Raw genomic sequence first — 14,886 nt, 5'->3', positions numbered from 1 at the left:
GCCAGTTGTTTTGAAAGGCTGACTGATGATTAGAAAACCCTTGTGCAATTATGTTAGCACATGAATAAAAGTGTGAGTTTTCATGGAAAACATGAAATTGTCTCAGTGACCCCAAACTTTTGAACGATAGTGCATATAAGCTTTGAAAGTGCAGATAAGCTGCTTATGCAAGACCAGTATATCATTTGTTTATGTTTTCAGGCTACATTCACATTTCTTACGTGCATCATTGTTTCTATCTCAAGGCCCAGTTCAAGCTCTAATGATTCATTTCGTAGCACTGTTATATCGTTAAACAATGTGTTGGTAAGAATTCATCATAGCAGTCTGCTGTTTAGTTAGAAAACTCTCCACTTACATTTTAAATACTGACTGATTTCTCCTGTGACGTGAGCTCAGCAAATCAGATTTAATAGAGTCAGAAGTAAATGAAATGGGTTACAATTTCTCATAAATCTGGACTTCCTAATCACTCTGAATAATTTTAGGACCTTACTTTGAAAGAGACTGTACATAAGTGCCTGTCCTTTTTATTTACCAATTATACACCAACTCTCTTCACTGGTGTCCTCTACTGTATTGTACATATACAGTGTTTGCACAGATAATAATGACAATTCTGAAAACAAAAAAAAATGGAAATTAAAAAAAAATTATACTTTTTTAAGTACCTGGCCGGTATTTTACTTTAGGAGTAGAACAATGGTTAATAATTACACAAAAAACATACTTTAGTCTTTTATCTCACATAAAGTTCCTCCTATCAGTTCTCATCTGTGTGGACTTGACTTCCCACCGGTGCTTTACAGTCTTCAGGGATTGATCCCAAATATAGTATAATAAAAACATGTTTACGTGTGTTTGGATGAATCAAGGTGTACAACAGGAGGCACCTTTGTTATTACAGAGGGCCACTTAAGGCAGTCATGTTGCTTTTCAAACATCTTGACATCGCACTCGTTTCATAATTAGAGGTTACACTGCTTGTTAGGTGACCAGCTATAGCTTCTGTACAGTTTGTTCCATGTGCTACATTTGCTATTTATCAAATGATTGCCCTTTGATGCTGTTGTGCCTGCTGCCAGGTTTCTTCACAAGGACACTATGCACATCACAGGGTACATGATCTCTCTTTGAACTCCTCTTTGCTCGTTTCTTGTTGACTCTAAGATTAAACTAACTGCTTTAAGGGTTTAGTCAGGTCTTGTCCCTACTCCCAGTCTTGAAAGGATTGAGGATTTAACCCTTGATGGATTGAAGTGCAGTCTCCAGACCAAGGTGGAATACTTTTGTTGTTCAGGCACTCTTTTTTAAACTTTTCATCTTGAGGCAAAAAAGAGTATCATTGGTGCACAGTTATTTGTCAAAACCTTCATAATTATAAAAATCAGTCATCCAGGGCCAAATCTGGGTTACAGTCAGTCCTTATAATAATATATTTTCAATGAAAAACTAAGCACCTGTCTCGCAGTCAGGCAGTGAAACTAATTAGGTATGAAGTGAAGTGTCCTCATACATAAGATCTGATGAGGAAAGATGATGTTTGAGTGATTCTCTTGCACACTCCCATATCTCCTCTGCAAGATAAAAACTAGGCTGCTGAAGAAAGAGGGCAGAAAGTGGAGGCACAAACTGAATCAATCTGTCACCCCAGTACATGATGACAAATATGAGTCTCTTATCTCTCCCTGTCTCTCTTTTCAAAGTGATCACATAGTCTTGTCACAAAATTTCAGTAAAGCAGATGTGTCCAGAGTTATGTTTCCACGCAGTAATTGTGCTGTGGCTGTGGTAAAGTGTGACAGCTTTATGAGCACAAGAAAAACAATGACTAATGCGTGTGTTTGTGTCAGGGATGGGGACCTTTTATATGCTACCAGCTAGTCTTTGTCCATCGTCTCCATTGGCTGGATGACTGGAAGTTTGCTTTCATTCTAGATACAGCAGAAGGGCTGTCACGGCTTGTAAGTTCATGATAGTTTACTTTGCTTGTCATTTCTCTGACATATACGCAAAGATGAGAGAGTGGTTATTTTTTGCAAAAGATATGAGAAGTGTGGGTATGTTTAAATAGTTGAAGAAAAGGCTGCCAATATTCTGCATCTTTCCTGTTGTCTACCAGTAGCATCAAAACACCCAAACCTGCACTGAAATAATCCCTCTGACACAGACTTTTATTTTGTCATCCAAAACTATTAAAAACATCTGAATGTGCCAAACCTTTGCACTGGTTGACCTTTATTAGAAAATAATCCTGAAACTGAACCCTATTTTAAGTCAATCCAAAACATGTTGTCTTGGTGCATAAATATACTTTTGCACATTGCAAGAATGTAAATGAATGGCACTAAGGGCATGGAAAGTCTTTAAGCCTTTTCATGAGATTATTTTTGGACGATAAGAAAAATGTTAAAACTACCTACAGCATGTTCTTTAACAGTAACAGTGACCCATCTCTGTCTCACTGGTGCTGATTTTTAATCTATGTCACTCTGAGATTACATCTTCTCACCACACACGCATCACAATCCAAAACCTAAGCCAAAAACCTCTGGTGAGAATGTCTCTCTCATCTAGCAGATTTACTTAATCAGAGCCTATTTTTAGTCAGGCCACATGCAACACAGTCAGGTTCTCAACTAAAATGCCTGCAGCATTGTCTCCGACACAGCACGCTGCACGTTCGCTCACATGAAAGTTAAGCAACACACTTTACTTGTCACCAATTGGATTAGGACAGGAGGGTTATTAGCAACAGGAGGGATGCTGCAGTGGCTCTCAGTGAGGCTCCTGAGAGCGCTTTTCTCATGTTGTTGTGGCTGAGTTCGCTGATGAAAACCTGACATTACAGAAAGTGCATCACCAGCCAAGCAGGCATGCAGCAGACACAAGTCAAGTCCTGAGTGTTTACATATGGGTCAGACATGAGCTTATTTTAACAATAACACTGTAGATGGGCAGTTGCTTCAGGCTGTTTCACACTTCCAGCTCCTCTTGTAGTCATCACAAGTCTTTCTGATGGATTTTAGGTTGTCACCCATAATGTTTCTGTCACACATCACCTTTATGATTCAATACCACTTCTTCAAACTCATCATCTTGACACTGAGGCTTACTGATCCTTGCACCTCTTGTCATTGTTTGCCTCTATTAGTTCCTTTTTCTTCTTTTTTACAGTTGTTGCAGAAAGGTTGAAGCAAAGCATTAGCAAAGTTAATGACAAAAATGTCCCCTTTCATCAATAAATAATGCACACTCATTATCCTGTAAAGTATAGTATTTTGGTTTTACGACTGCACTTCCTAGACAGAAAGGAAATCAGAAAATGACTCCAAATACATGAAAATATTTATTAAAGTACATATGACAAACATTGTATCATATACATATAAAGCAAAACAAATACAAAGTATAAAGGTTATCATTTTTTTTTGAAAGTCGAGGTGACTTTAAAAGTCAGAAAGAGCCATAAAATATCACAACTACACCTCCACTTGGTTATGAACAAAATGAGAGAATAAATAAAGACTTTAAAAGGCAAAGTTTTGCTCAAGAGCTGAAGCAAGAGCAGAGATTTCATTGATTGACTGAAGCTGGGAAAAAAGAGCTCAAACTCTTGACAAAGCTTTGTAATGGTACTGCTTCAATGACGTTCAAGTCACTTTGGATGCTCAGTACTTTTCTTAGTCAAAGCATTTACAGTGTCGTAAGTCACAATACTAACATTATTAGGCAGTCCTTGCTATGACGACTGCAAAAGTAGAAAAATTTGGATAGAAACAAAAAGACCTATACAACTTAAAAATGGAAAAATATCGTCTATTTTTCATCTTTCAAGTTTTTTCTCAGACATCTACAGTAGAAAAGGAATACATTTGAAGAGAGGTGTGTTCAATACTGTGTCATCTGCTACCTTTACACTCATTATATCTGTACAGCAGTATAACCAGCCTGTGGTAGAGACCTTTACAGATATGTCTGAAGTGCATCTTCAAGAGCTATACTGTATGTTGACATGTTAGTATATATTAAAAGCAGACTTCAGTATGAGAGCAGCAGCTCACACACACAGGCAGGCTGGCAGACAGGCCAGTTTGGTACAGTTCAGTTGGCCTCCTTTTGAAGCGGCGTCAAGGAAAAACAAGGAACAAGGGTTCCAGGAGTATGGCTTGTCCCAGTCCTCACTGGGTGGAGTCGGAGTCACTGGAGTCCAGGCTGGCTTGTGTGGGTGTCGGGGTGCAGCTGTGATGGGCAGCCGGTGGGCAGTGGAGGGTCTGAGTGCTCCGCCGCAGGTTCTCCAGGGACTGCAAGAAGGAGCGACGTGCCCTCTCCTCCTCCAGGGGTGACGAGCCTTCTTCTTCTACCTCTGCTATCTCAGCGAAGGTGACAGGCTGTGTTTTGAAGCGAGCCTCACGAGGTCGGCGGGAGCGGCTCTTGCCTCTTGCAGGGCACTTGGGGACAGGCAGCTGCTGGGGAAACTCCTCCATAGCTGAGGCCATAAGGTGAGCCGGCAGGACGTGGAAGCCAGAGGCCTCCATAACCATCTGACGCACTGCAGCCATGGTGGAACAGGAGCCCAGTGAAATGAAATTTAAAATCTAATTTAACAGCAGGCGTGAAAAGAGCTGAAAAAGTAGTATTTTACTGCTCAGAGACAGTCTCAGACTTGTCCTGTCTTGCTCTGTCTGGTGATTTGTCCTTTTTGATGAGAAATCTCTGTCTCAGAAGAAACAAAGCAAGAGTCCATCCAAAGGTCAGGCCAAACAAACACTCCACAAACCTCCAAGTCCAGGCTCACTGACAACTACCAGTCTTGAAGAGATAAGTGTTTTCAAACTCTGCTCTGGTCAGCTTTTGCTCTTCAGCCCTCGATTTCAGCTGCTGGTTCCTGCTGTTTCTCGTTTTGTGTGTGTGAATCTCAGTCCGCTGAAGCTAATGCCACAAACAGCTCCAGGATTCTCTTTTATAGCAGCTCACTACCCACTCAGTCTCTCTCTCTCTCTCTCCCTACTCCGGGTATTTGCCAGGTTCCTCCCACTCCCCTCCTTCCCTCTCAGTCATGGTTCCGGCGTCTATAGCAGTCAGCTCCTCAAAATAAACATGAGACGAGACTATCTGGGTGTACGCTGGTGAGTTGGCTTTGATGGATTTGTAGTAGGGGAGACACATGCTGAGAAAAAGGGAAAGAAAAACAGTTGAGACAGATTTAGAGACATTAAGGAGAGAAAAGAACCAGACAAATGGCTGTGATGACAAGTTTTAAGCACGTTTATTTAGCTGATGTGATTTTTGTTCTTGTTTTTAGCTCCTTGTATCTCCTGAAATGGCACTAGGTGTAAATACTCTGAGAGCCACAAGAAACCAGATTCCTTGTAGGCGTACACATACCTGGCCAATAAAGCCAGCTTCTAATATTTCACCAGCTGGTTCCTCAACTTGCTTAACTTTGGCCAAGTAGAAACACTTTGCACATAGATGACTCACTGTTCACTCAAATTAAACATGTGCATACAGAGAGTCCTGGCGCCTTTTTGCCTAAACCCACCCTGACAAGTGTGTCTGGCTGGCAATGATGCTTCCAGTGTTCATAGTATATATGTAAACACGACTGCAGGAGAGACAAATAATGAAAGTTATAACAGTCCCTGTGTTGGTACAACAATCTAATCTCTTACCTCATGGCAATACTTGCACACACATATCAGTAACAGGCTAAATGTATAACAACCAGCAGACAAATCCACCAGGATTGCATGACTTTACTGGGAAGAAACTGGATCACCCAGAGGAAACCTAGATACACACAGGAGAATTTGCAACAGACGGTCCAGATGTAGAGCAGATCATGTTTGCTGACAGACATCCGTTAAGATCATCAAGTGCAGCTATTTAATTAGCATAATTCATGTAAGCAAAGACTATTTAAGTAAAACTCTGTCTTCCTTTGGCATCATATGCCACCATGTCAAATGTAGTAGAAGGTCTGGATTTCTGAATGGCACAAAATAAAAACAAGAAAAGCACTCAGAAAGTGCAGTACTCCGCCAAGGCTGCTCAGTCGTATCATTTTAGATGGCTGAAATCTTGAAAAAAATTGGTTGTAGTAATCACGGCGACATAGAATGTAGCCATTTAATATAGAGCTACCCACAAACAAAATGACCTTGCACTGAGCACAGACATGTGTTATGAATATGTATGTTATGTAAGGATACCAAATCGCAGGGCCTAAATATGTAGCAGACGGCAGGAATTGATGGGACTTGGAAACACCCCCACAGTTTAATCAGTTGTTGCTTGTATCATTTCCAATGGATACGTCCTGATAAGTCCACAGTTGTTGATTTGAAATAGGATCGCAATCATGTGATCGTCAGCAGGCAGCTGACGTAGCGTTCACTTGTTGTCATAGTTACAGGGATGCCGTGCCGCTATCTTGCAATGATACAGAAATCTTTAACAAATCCGTGGATCCAGACTGTAAGCCGCGTCACTATCAGAATCTAGTCACCTGGTCCTTGTGTCATTTCTGACCTTCCCTGAAAATTTCATCCAAATCCGAACAGACAAACAGACGGACAAACGTATGTCGATCATCACATAACTCTGCCATTCCTTGGCAAAGTAATAACACATACTTCCAGCATAACATTTAAAGAGAACTCTGGTTAATTTCAACTTTATGAATTGCCTGTTAATGTGGTGATTGTGGCTCTATGGATCATGGCAACTTCACGCTTGTCACCTCCTCTGTAGAGATTTCAGGAAATGAGGAGTCACACAAACAGTTTGTGAACGGTGTTTATTTAGACATTTTAAAAGTTTGTTTCAGTCAGACGGAAGGTAAACACAGAAAATAGCCATTTGCAACAACCACTTTGCTGTATTAGCTTTTACTTAGAAGGCTAAGCTTTCTGTTTGGTCAGTCTTGGTCATTTCTTCCAAGTGATTTCTGTGTTTAGCTTTGGTTGGAATTAGAAACAAACATTTAAAATGATTCATGTAAAAACTGACTTTGTTTGGAAAGCTGCAGCGTGCTCAGGCTAACTGGCCCTTTAAAACACTGTTCACGAGCTGTTTTGTGCCACAATTTATTCCCCTGAATCTCTGCAAAAATGGTGAAAAGAGCAAAGTTAGCATGAAAGTTGGAGTTACAATAGCCACATTAATGGTAAACACACCAGGCTGAAGTAAAGCATTTACCTTTTTTTTTTTTTTTTTTAAATGTACAAGCTTTCAGAGTTTACTGGCATCCCAGACAGTACCAGACAGCATTGACAGCACCCATGAGATACTTGGAATCCATCACATTTACCCCACATTACAACGACAAACCCTTCAGGCTGCAATGATGTGGCAGTCTGTCTCAATGTAGTATATTCTGCATCTAATGATTACATTAATACGTGATCTTTACGTCTTTAATGTTATGATGATTTCTGACAGCAAAGCCCTAATGAATAAAAGAAAAACACCACACACCAAACACACATACACAAGCAGAGTCTGCGAGGGAGAGGCATTCTGGTAACATTTGTTGTTTTAATTATAAATCACTTTCACTGTGGCTGATTGATTTGTGGCACTACCTGGTTTGATTAGATCTTTATTAAATAATTTTACTAGTTTGATTAAGCACCTAATCAAACTATTTAATAAAAACAGGCAAATGTGCAGTAAGATGTGCACAAATGCAGCATATTATTATCTTATTCAGAAGTTGAAACACACACACACACAAGAATGCATGCACACACATTATATTTTTTGGGTTTAGTTAGTCCTGATAAATTATATAAAACCCACAGTAAATATAATGATAAAATATTGTCAGTTGTTTTGGAGTATTGTGCTCAGAGCAAAAAGATAGATGTACCTCAATGCATGCATTTGTGCCTGATTTTAAAGTTGGGTGATTATTCCATCATCTGAAAATCCCAGAGGGTCACACAGGAAGCTTATATACGTATAAGTAGTCAAAGTCACAGTAGGCAAGTTAACAGAAACAAAAACACCACAGACGCATCAGCGATACCAGCATCATCCCAGTCAACATGTCACGTCATTTTAACTGTGAGTGTAATGACTAAATTTATCAGTGTCACTGCTGACGGAGGCACACTGGGGTTAGTGTAGATTGGCTGCTTCTGTTACATTCTCGCTGCAGCTGAGTTTTTTCCTCCACATATACATTGATCAGATGTTTTCAGATTTGTTTGGAGTTATATTTTCTCACTTCTGGCATCAAATACCAAAACACCCCCCTGAACCTATTTCTGACCATTAGAACACTCACATGAGAAAAGAAAAGGAAAAGGCAGGATCAGGGATTTTTAATGTTATCATCTATGGAAATAGTCTAGTGTCAGTTTCACTAAAATTGTCTGGAAAGCAGTGAGACAGAAAGCAAAGAGAAAAAAAAAGAGCTAAAACAACGCACCTCAATTATCTTTTATTATTATTTGAAGGCTAATTTATGTTTATTCACTATGCTGTCTCTCTACAGAGATGGTTGCTATGGTCACAACTACTGCTGTCGTGTACAGTAAGTCATTGGACAAAATCAAGGACTGATGCATGGTGATAGGAGAGTTCACTGCCAGAGCGCTACCACTGCCTCAAACGAGACAGACAAATTAACAAAAACACACAATGCTACCATCAAAACATGCAATAATACATATTTTCTACTAAAAGATATATTATGGTACATTTCATGTGTCTATTATGATTACTATTTTGTTCATTCTGGTTATTTCTTGTGCTGTGTCCTTGGGGATGCTGTAAACTATGATGGGTTTTATGTAAACAACTTTCCGCTGCTGATGAAAGAGTTGTAGATATTAAAAATGGTACAGGATTAGAATAATAATCATGAAACATACGCAAATCACAATAAAATGAAGTATTCTATGTGCACATTAAAGAAAACAGGATGATAGGTAACTCAGTGACACATAACTACAAATCGCATCACAGCTGGCAAGGCAACATGTACACAAACAGCAGAAACTCATGGGCAAACCTGAGTATCATCCATACTTACTAATATTAACTTGTACTGTCACCAATAGTGGAATCCACTCCATGCATCGTGCCTTCAGTCGCACTGGGGTGACAACTATTTTGCATTTCGAAGGTTGACCTCATGGGATTTCCTTCACTCGGGTCGCAGATTTTCAGGAGTGACGTTGCAGCTTAAAACAGCTCTCCTGTTTCGTCATGCATTCCTGTGATGATACCCCAGGAGAGTTAGACGGACACCAGGTCATCCTGTTTCTTCACACACACACACACACACACACACACACATCCTAGCAAACACAAACACACACAGCAGGATTATAAGTCGTGGATGTGAACTTGCAACCCTCTCAAATCTATTTTGAGTAGATCTAAGGTCAACCATGATCAAGCCAGCAGGTGCCAGTCAACACATCACATGACAGCTAACACTTACTTATGAGTGTGCTACAGGGGATGAGTATGTGTGATGTGGGGGTGTCTATGCTGCATACACATACACTACCATTTACAAGTTTGGACACACCGTCTCATTCAATGCTTTTAATTTATTTGTATTATTTTCTACATCGCAGATTAATACTGAAGATTAACGCTTTTTTTTGTTTACAACACAATTCCATATGTATCCTTTAACAGTTTTGATGTTTTCAGTATTAATCTACAATGTAGAAAATAATTAAATTAAAAAGCATTGATTGAGAAGGTGTGTCCAAACTTTTGACTGGTAGTGTATGTGGCATGCCTGATTTTCATTTTGTGTCATCACTCATGTATTTAGCATACATTTTTTTACAGCATGCTTGCAGGGAATGGCTATGTGCTGAGCGTTTAGCTAGTAGGTCAAGAGCTGCGTGTGTGTGTCCTTGGGGATGACTTGTTTCCCTGAAAGACAGCGACAAGGCTGCATGTGCTGCGCACAAGGACACAGCCTGGCAAAAACAAGATTCAGAAAAAAAAATCTCTGCCCTGCACTCATCTGTAAATCAGTTTAAGCAGGGATTAGAGCAAAGCAACTTTCTTTAAAAATACAGTCCAGATTGGAAATTTACCTGATCTCCTATTGCTATCATTGCTTTAAAAATGGAAACATTTACATTTTTTCCTATTATTTCAGAATACTTTAAATTATTCTGTTGGTTTAAGTTTGTTTTCATAGAAAAGTCAGAAAATTCGGTTATAATTTTCTGCATAATCTTGTCTTTTTTTGACACAGGAGTCATGTAAGTCAGATTTTTAAAGGGAAAAAAAATCTAACAAAATGAGTAATGTAAAAGGTTGAAAATACTTCTTTACAATATACCAGTCTTGTTGGTTGGACATTGCACATGTTGCAGCCTGTCATCTTCTCTATATCCACATGGGAGGGTGCACGGTGGTCTAGTCAATACAACTGGGATAATTAGTGGGCTCTGCATTTACAGCCAGATCTTAGTGATAATAAAAGCCATGATATATCATACCACAGCTTCGTCATGATGCATCCTCTTTTTAGACATTAAACAAACACTGTTACACAGGTCATCATGGGTTCTGTCGCTCTCTGTTCTGTCCTGTATAATGAGTCCAACAGCTGATGGCATTTCGGGGAGAATACTTCCAGCAGGGAGCAAGGACAGAGGCAGCTGAGAAATAATCCTCTACAATCCTCCTCTTGATTACCTGCACCAGCCTGGACACACACCACTCTCAAACACACACCTGAAACAGACGGCAGTAGACTCTTATCAACAAGACAGTTGATTTGCCAAGTATGTTGTATACTGATGAAAACTTTATCTACAGTAATGTCTTTTTTTTAAAAAAGATGCTTATTAACAAAAAAAAAAAAATCTAAATCAGATGTTATCTGTGATGGAATGTGAATATAAATATCACAGTCCTGGTTATAAAACGTGGCTCAACTTTCAGTGGATTGCATTTCATTGTTGTCTATGTATGTATGTGATGGGTATGTGGAGGGTAGAGTTACAAGGCTAAATGTACCGTTTAGGTTTAGGCATTGACGGAATAAGATGCATAGATGTCACATCAGTAGAGATATATGCTAAGAGGAGGATAAAACAGATTTCCATCCATCCATTATCTATACACTGCTTAATCCTCACTAGGGTCGCGGGGGGTGCTGGAGCCTATCCCAGCTGACTCGGGCGAAGGCAGGGGACACCCTAGACAGGTCGCCAGTCTGTCGCAGGGCCACATACAAAGACAAACAAGCACTCACACATTCACACCTACGGGCAATTTAGAATAATCAATTAACCTCAGCATATTTTTGGACTGTGGGAGGAAGCCGGAGTACCTGGAGAAAACCCACGCATGCACAGGGAGAACATGCAAACTCCATGCAGAAAGATCCCGGGAAAGCCGGGACGCGAACCAGGGACCTTCTTGCTGCAAGGCGAAAGTGCTAACCACTACGCCACTGTGCAGCCCATAAAACAGATTTCATAAGTTATATTTATTTCTGTATTCATATATATTCAGTTGAATATATGAAGCAACATTCAATTTCAGAGGCTACACACACTTTAAAAAAAAGGGAGACCAGAGCAGAAAACAATTATTTGTGCAATGATCTGTCACTGGACTATTTTTCTCTGATTGAAATGTCTCAACAGCTACTCGATGGATTCCCATGAAACTTTTAACAGTCATTAATGTTCCCCAGAGGACAAATCCAGCTGACTTTGGCGATCCCCTGATTTAACTGAACCATTTACTTATTTATTGAATTTATTCTGCAATACTAATGGCATTTCCTTCAGATTCAGTTGTACTTTCTGTTCAATGTTAAACAACTACTGAGCATGTTAGCATGTTGATGGTATCGAGGCCGTTTCTCCACTGTAAGTACAGCCTCACATAGCAGCTAGCACGGCGTCTCTTAGGCTTGTTTAGCTCAGTTTGCACTCTTTGAATGTCTTGTACTGTATAAACAATTCAAAATTACCTGTGATATATCTAAGGTCAAACCACCCTACATTCCTTGCCATGAGTTATGCCTCAGAGGCCACAGGAGACAGACTGACAAAAGATGTGTTTATCTGTGTACACTGCTAACAAGGAGCCTGTGTTGAAATAGGAGGGGAGGAGAATTGAAAGAGGCAGAAAGCAGGAGAAATGGTTCAAAATGCAAACAGGAGGACATTTTCACAGACATCTGTCTAAATTCAAATTTAGTGGTATTTTTTTTTTTAACCGCAGTTGGTACACAACTGTAAAGGTTTAGTTAAACGGTCCACATGGCTGTACTATGAAGCAAACTGAACATAAGCACATTCTGTTTGTTAGTTGGTTTGACAAAACCTAAAATCTCAGTCAGAAATAATGGGTCTCATATCCATCATTACCATTAACCATTCTTTGATAATCGTGCACACTCACATAAAAGGGGGCATTTGATGCATCTTTTGACTCTTTTTTGCATAAAATAGATTGATGGCATGTTGGTAAATGGGTGGTGCTTAGTTTTAGAGCCCAAACCCTGAACAGAATCTCCTCTAGTGCAGGTTAGCTGTGCAGGACAAGCTACAGTGGTGATCGAACAGGTTACAAGCAAGCATTGATGCTTTAACAACAAACTCTAGCATGGATAAACATTCCTCACTAACCCACTACTACTCTTAGTATCCCTCTGCAGTATGTTCTGTCTTTTTGCCACACTTGATTACAATTTGGTAAACCTGGAGCATTCAATCAGTTACACTCTAAATGCGGCCATGTGGTCATGGAGACACACAACAGTTCTTAATATTACAGCCTATTCAAAAATAATGTTACAGTCCATTTTGAGGAACCAAGAACTCCAGAGTTCAGCTTGATCCTCTCTACAACAGTACCTGCACCAGCTGCCACTGTGGAGAGGCCTTTAGTAATACAACAACTGGCCACACACACAATTAACTAGAGCCCACAAATACATAAACACACACTGTATCTACCTGAGTGTTACACACAGTCGTTCAACCTTAGGATAGTTATTTTTGAAAATATATTGTCAACACACTGACAAAAAAAACAAAAAACGATCTTACACTGGATTTGGAGATTTGTGTAATTTTGGATTTTGCAGTTAATAGGCTTTGTGTGGATGCCAGAATGTGTAGACCAGTGATGAAATAATGGAAATCTGTGTAGTCGATATCAAACATAATATCTTGCATTAACTTGCTGCCTATGTTGGTAGTAGAAATGTTACAGAGATTCATCTGTTTAATATATTATGTAATATATTTTGTAGTGCCCTTCAGTGTGTCTGAAAGTTCCTGGTTCTCTTGCATGCAAATGTGTTTGGAGATCTTGGGTACTTTCAGGCACGTAGACATGATCAGGAAGGACGTGAATCTGTTTATCTGATATATCTATTTTTTCATATTTGGAAATCTTTTATATAAATATAAAAAAAAGATATACTGAAAGACTTATCGTCTCAGTAACATATTTTCAAATGTATAGTATTTTAGGCAAAATGGAATACAAAACACATGTAAACAAATTGATGCACGTGTATACTGGCATGTTATGTATGCTCATCCATGTAACTACTTCTACCGAGCTTGTAGGGAAGGAAAAAGTACGAGAAAAAAACAAGAAAGAGAGAAAGACATGTGAGGAAAACTCATTATTCAGGTCCAAGGGGTCAGAAGGTGACGTGCACACCGCAGGCCACATTCCCGGACAGGCAAATCACCCTGGACCCACTGCGATGGGACGCCCCTGTTACCATAGCAACCTAAATGTCAGAGGACTGCAGAAAGGAGGGGAACCAAAGTTGTTAAGTCACACAGTTCAGGTCCTGCACATCTTCACTTCCACACAAAGAACAATGAGTTAGCATATTCACAACACAACAACATTATGGTGACATTGTGTACTGAAACTATTTCTTTAAATAAAACCTAGTGTGCATAGTGCAAAGTGTAGTTGTCACAGTTAAAGTCATTAGATTTGGCATCATCATGCCAGAGACCAAAGCCAGTTTGTGCAAGTGCATCTAACTGTATCTGTCCAAGTGCTAGAGTACAGAACGGACAAAAAAATGTCAAGAAATACAGCAGTCTTCAGATTATGCTGAGCAAATACTGCGTATATAAAGCAGTTTTATTTACTGTATGCAGATAGGCACATTTAAAAAAACAAACTTTGAATAGAGTTAGGTTAGCTATTTCAACCCGTCTCTAGTCTTTATGCTAAGCCAAGTTAACCATCCTGACACCAACTGCTTAATTAACACGCAGATTTGAGACTGGTATCAATTCAAATTAATGTAATGTTATGAATGGGATGCTATTTCTTTGAAAAGTACGCAGGAAAAAATTTATTTCTTAACACTGGCTTCTCACAAAACTACACTCTTTGTGTACACAGCAGTGTTTTATTGTGTGGTTTATTTAATTTTTACTTTTGATTCACTCTGACCCAGAGCAAAAAAATAACATATATTTAAACTGAAGTGATATCTCTCTGTTTGTGTGGTATATAAAATTACATGCTCCATTCATAAGATGACAGGTGCAGACTGAAAAAATTTGGAACGGCAACATTGATCACTTAGCTGATTTATAACGTGAATATGTGAATTTCATAAAACTGAATGTAATGCAGCCTTTAAAGGTCCCACATTGTGCCCCTTTTTAGTTAATGAATGACAATCTCATGTCCCCAGAATGTATCTTTAAATTTTTCAGTTCAAAATATGGATGCTTCTTTTCACTGAAGGTTTTAGTCCTGATCAAAACAGGCTCTTTTAGTGTCTGCAGCTTTAAATGCAGCTGAGCCACTGCTGTCTATGCCTTTTCAGGAAGAAGACTCTCTATGTGTCTGTGACTGGCAGAGCAAATCAAAACAGTTCACTACACA

At 39.4% G+C, this 14,886-nt stretch overlaps 1 protein-coding gene across 1 annotated transcript; it reads right to left on the bottom strand.

Annotated features, from left to right (window-relative positions):
* Positions 1–3,336: 3,336 nt before the first annotated feature.
* Positions 3,337–4,946, bottom strand: c3h11orf96 (chromosome 3 C11orf96 homolog). The gene has a single exon (XM_023269244.3). It carries the CDS (start codon positions 4,560–4,562, stop codon positions 4,182–4,184), a length of 381 nt encoding a protein of 126 aa, XP_023125012.1. The 5' UTR covers positions 4,563–4,946; the 3' UTR covers positions 3,337–4,181.
* Positions 4,947–14,886: the final 9,940 nt, after the last annotated feature.

This window comes from Amphiprion ocellaris, chromosome 3 (assembly GCF_022539595.1).
Source record: "Amphiprion ocellaris isolate individual 3 ecotype Okinawa chromosome 3, ASM2253959v1, whole genome shotgun sequence".
Lineage (NCBI taxonomy): Eukaryota > Metazoa > Chordata > Actinopteri > Pomacentridae > Amphiprion > Amphiprion ocellaris.
Note: the sequence above shows the minus strand (reverse complement) of the source record. Positions and strands in the feature narration are given on the sequence as shown.

Bases quoted from the DNA above. Each gene is read 5' to 3' on its own strand.
- c3h11orf96 (XM_023269244.3), bottom strand. From the start codon at position 4,562: ATGGCTGCAGTGCGTCAGATGGTTATGGAGGCCTCTGGCTTCCACGTC.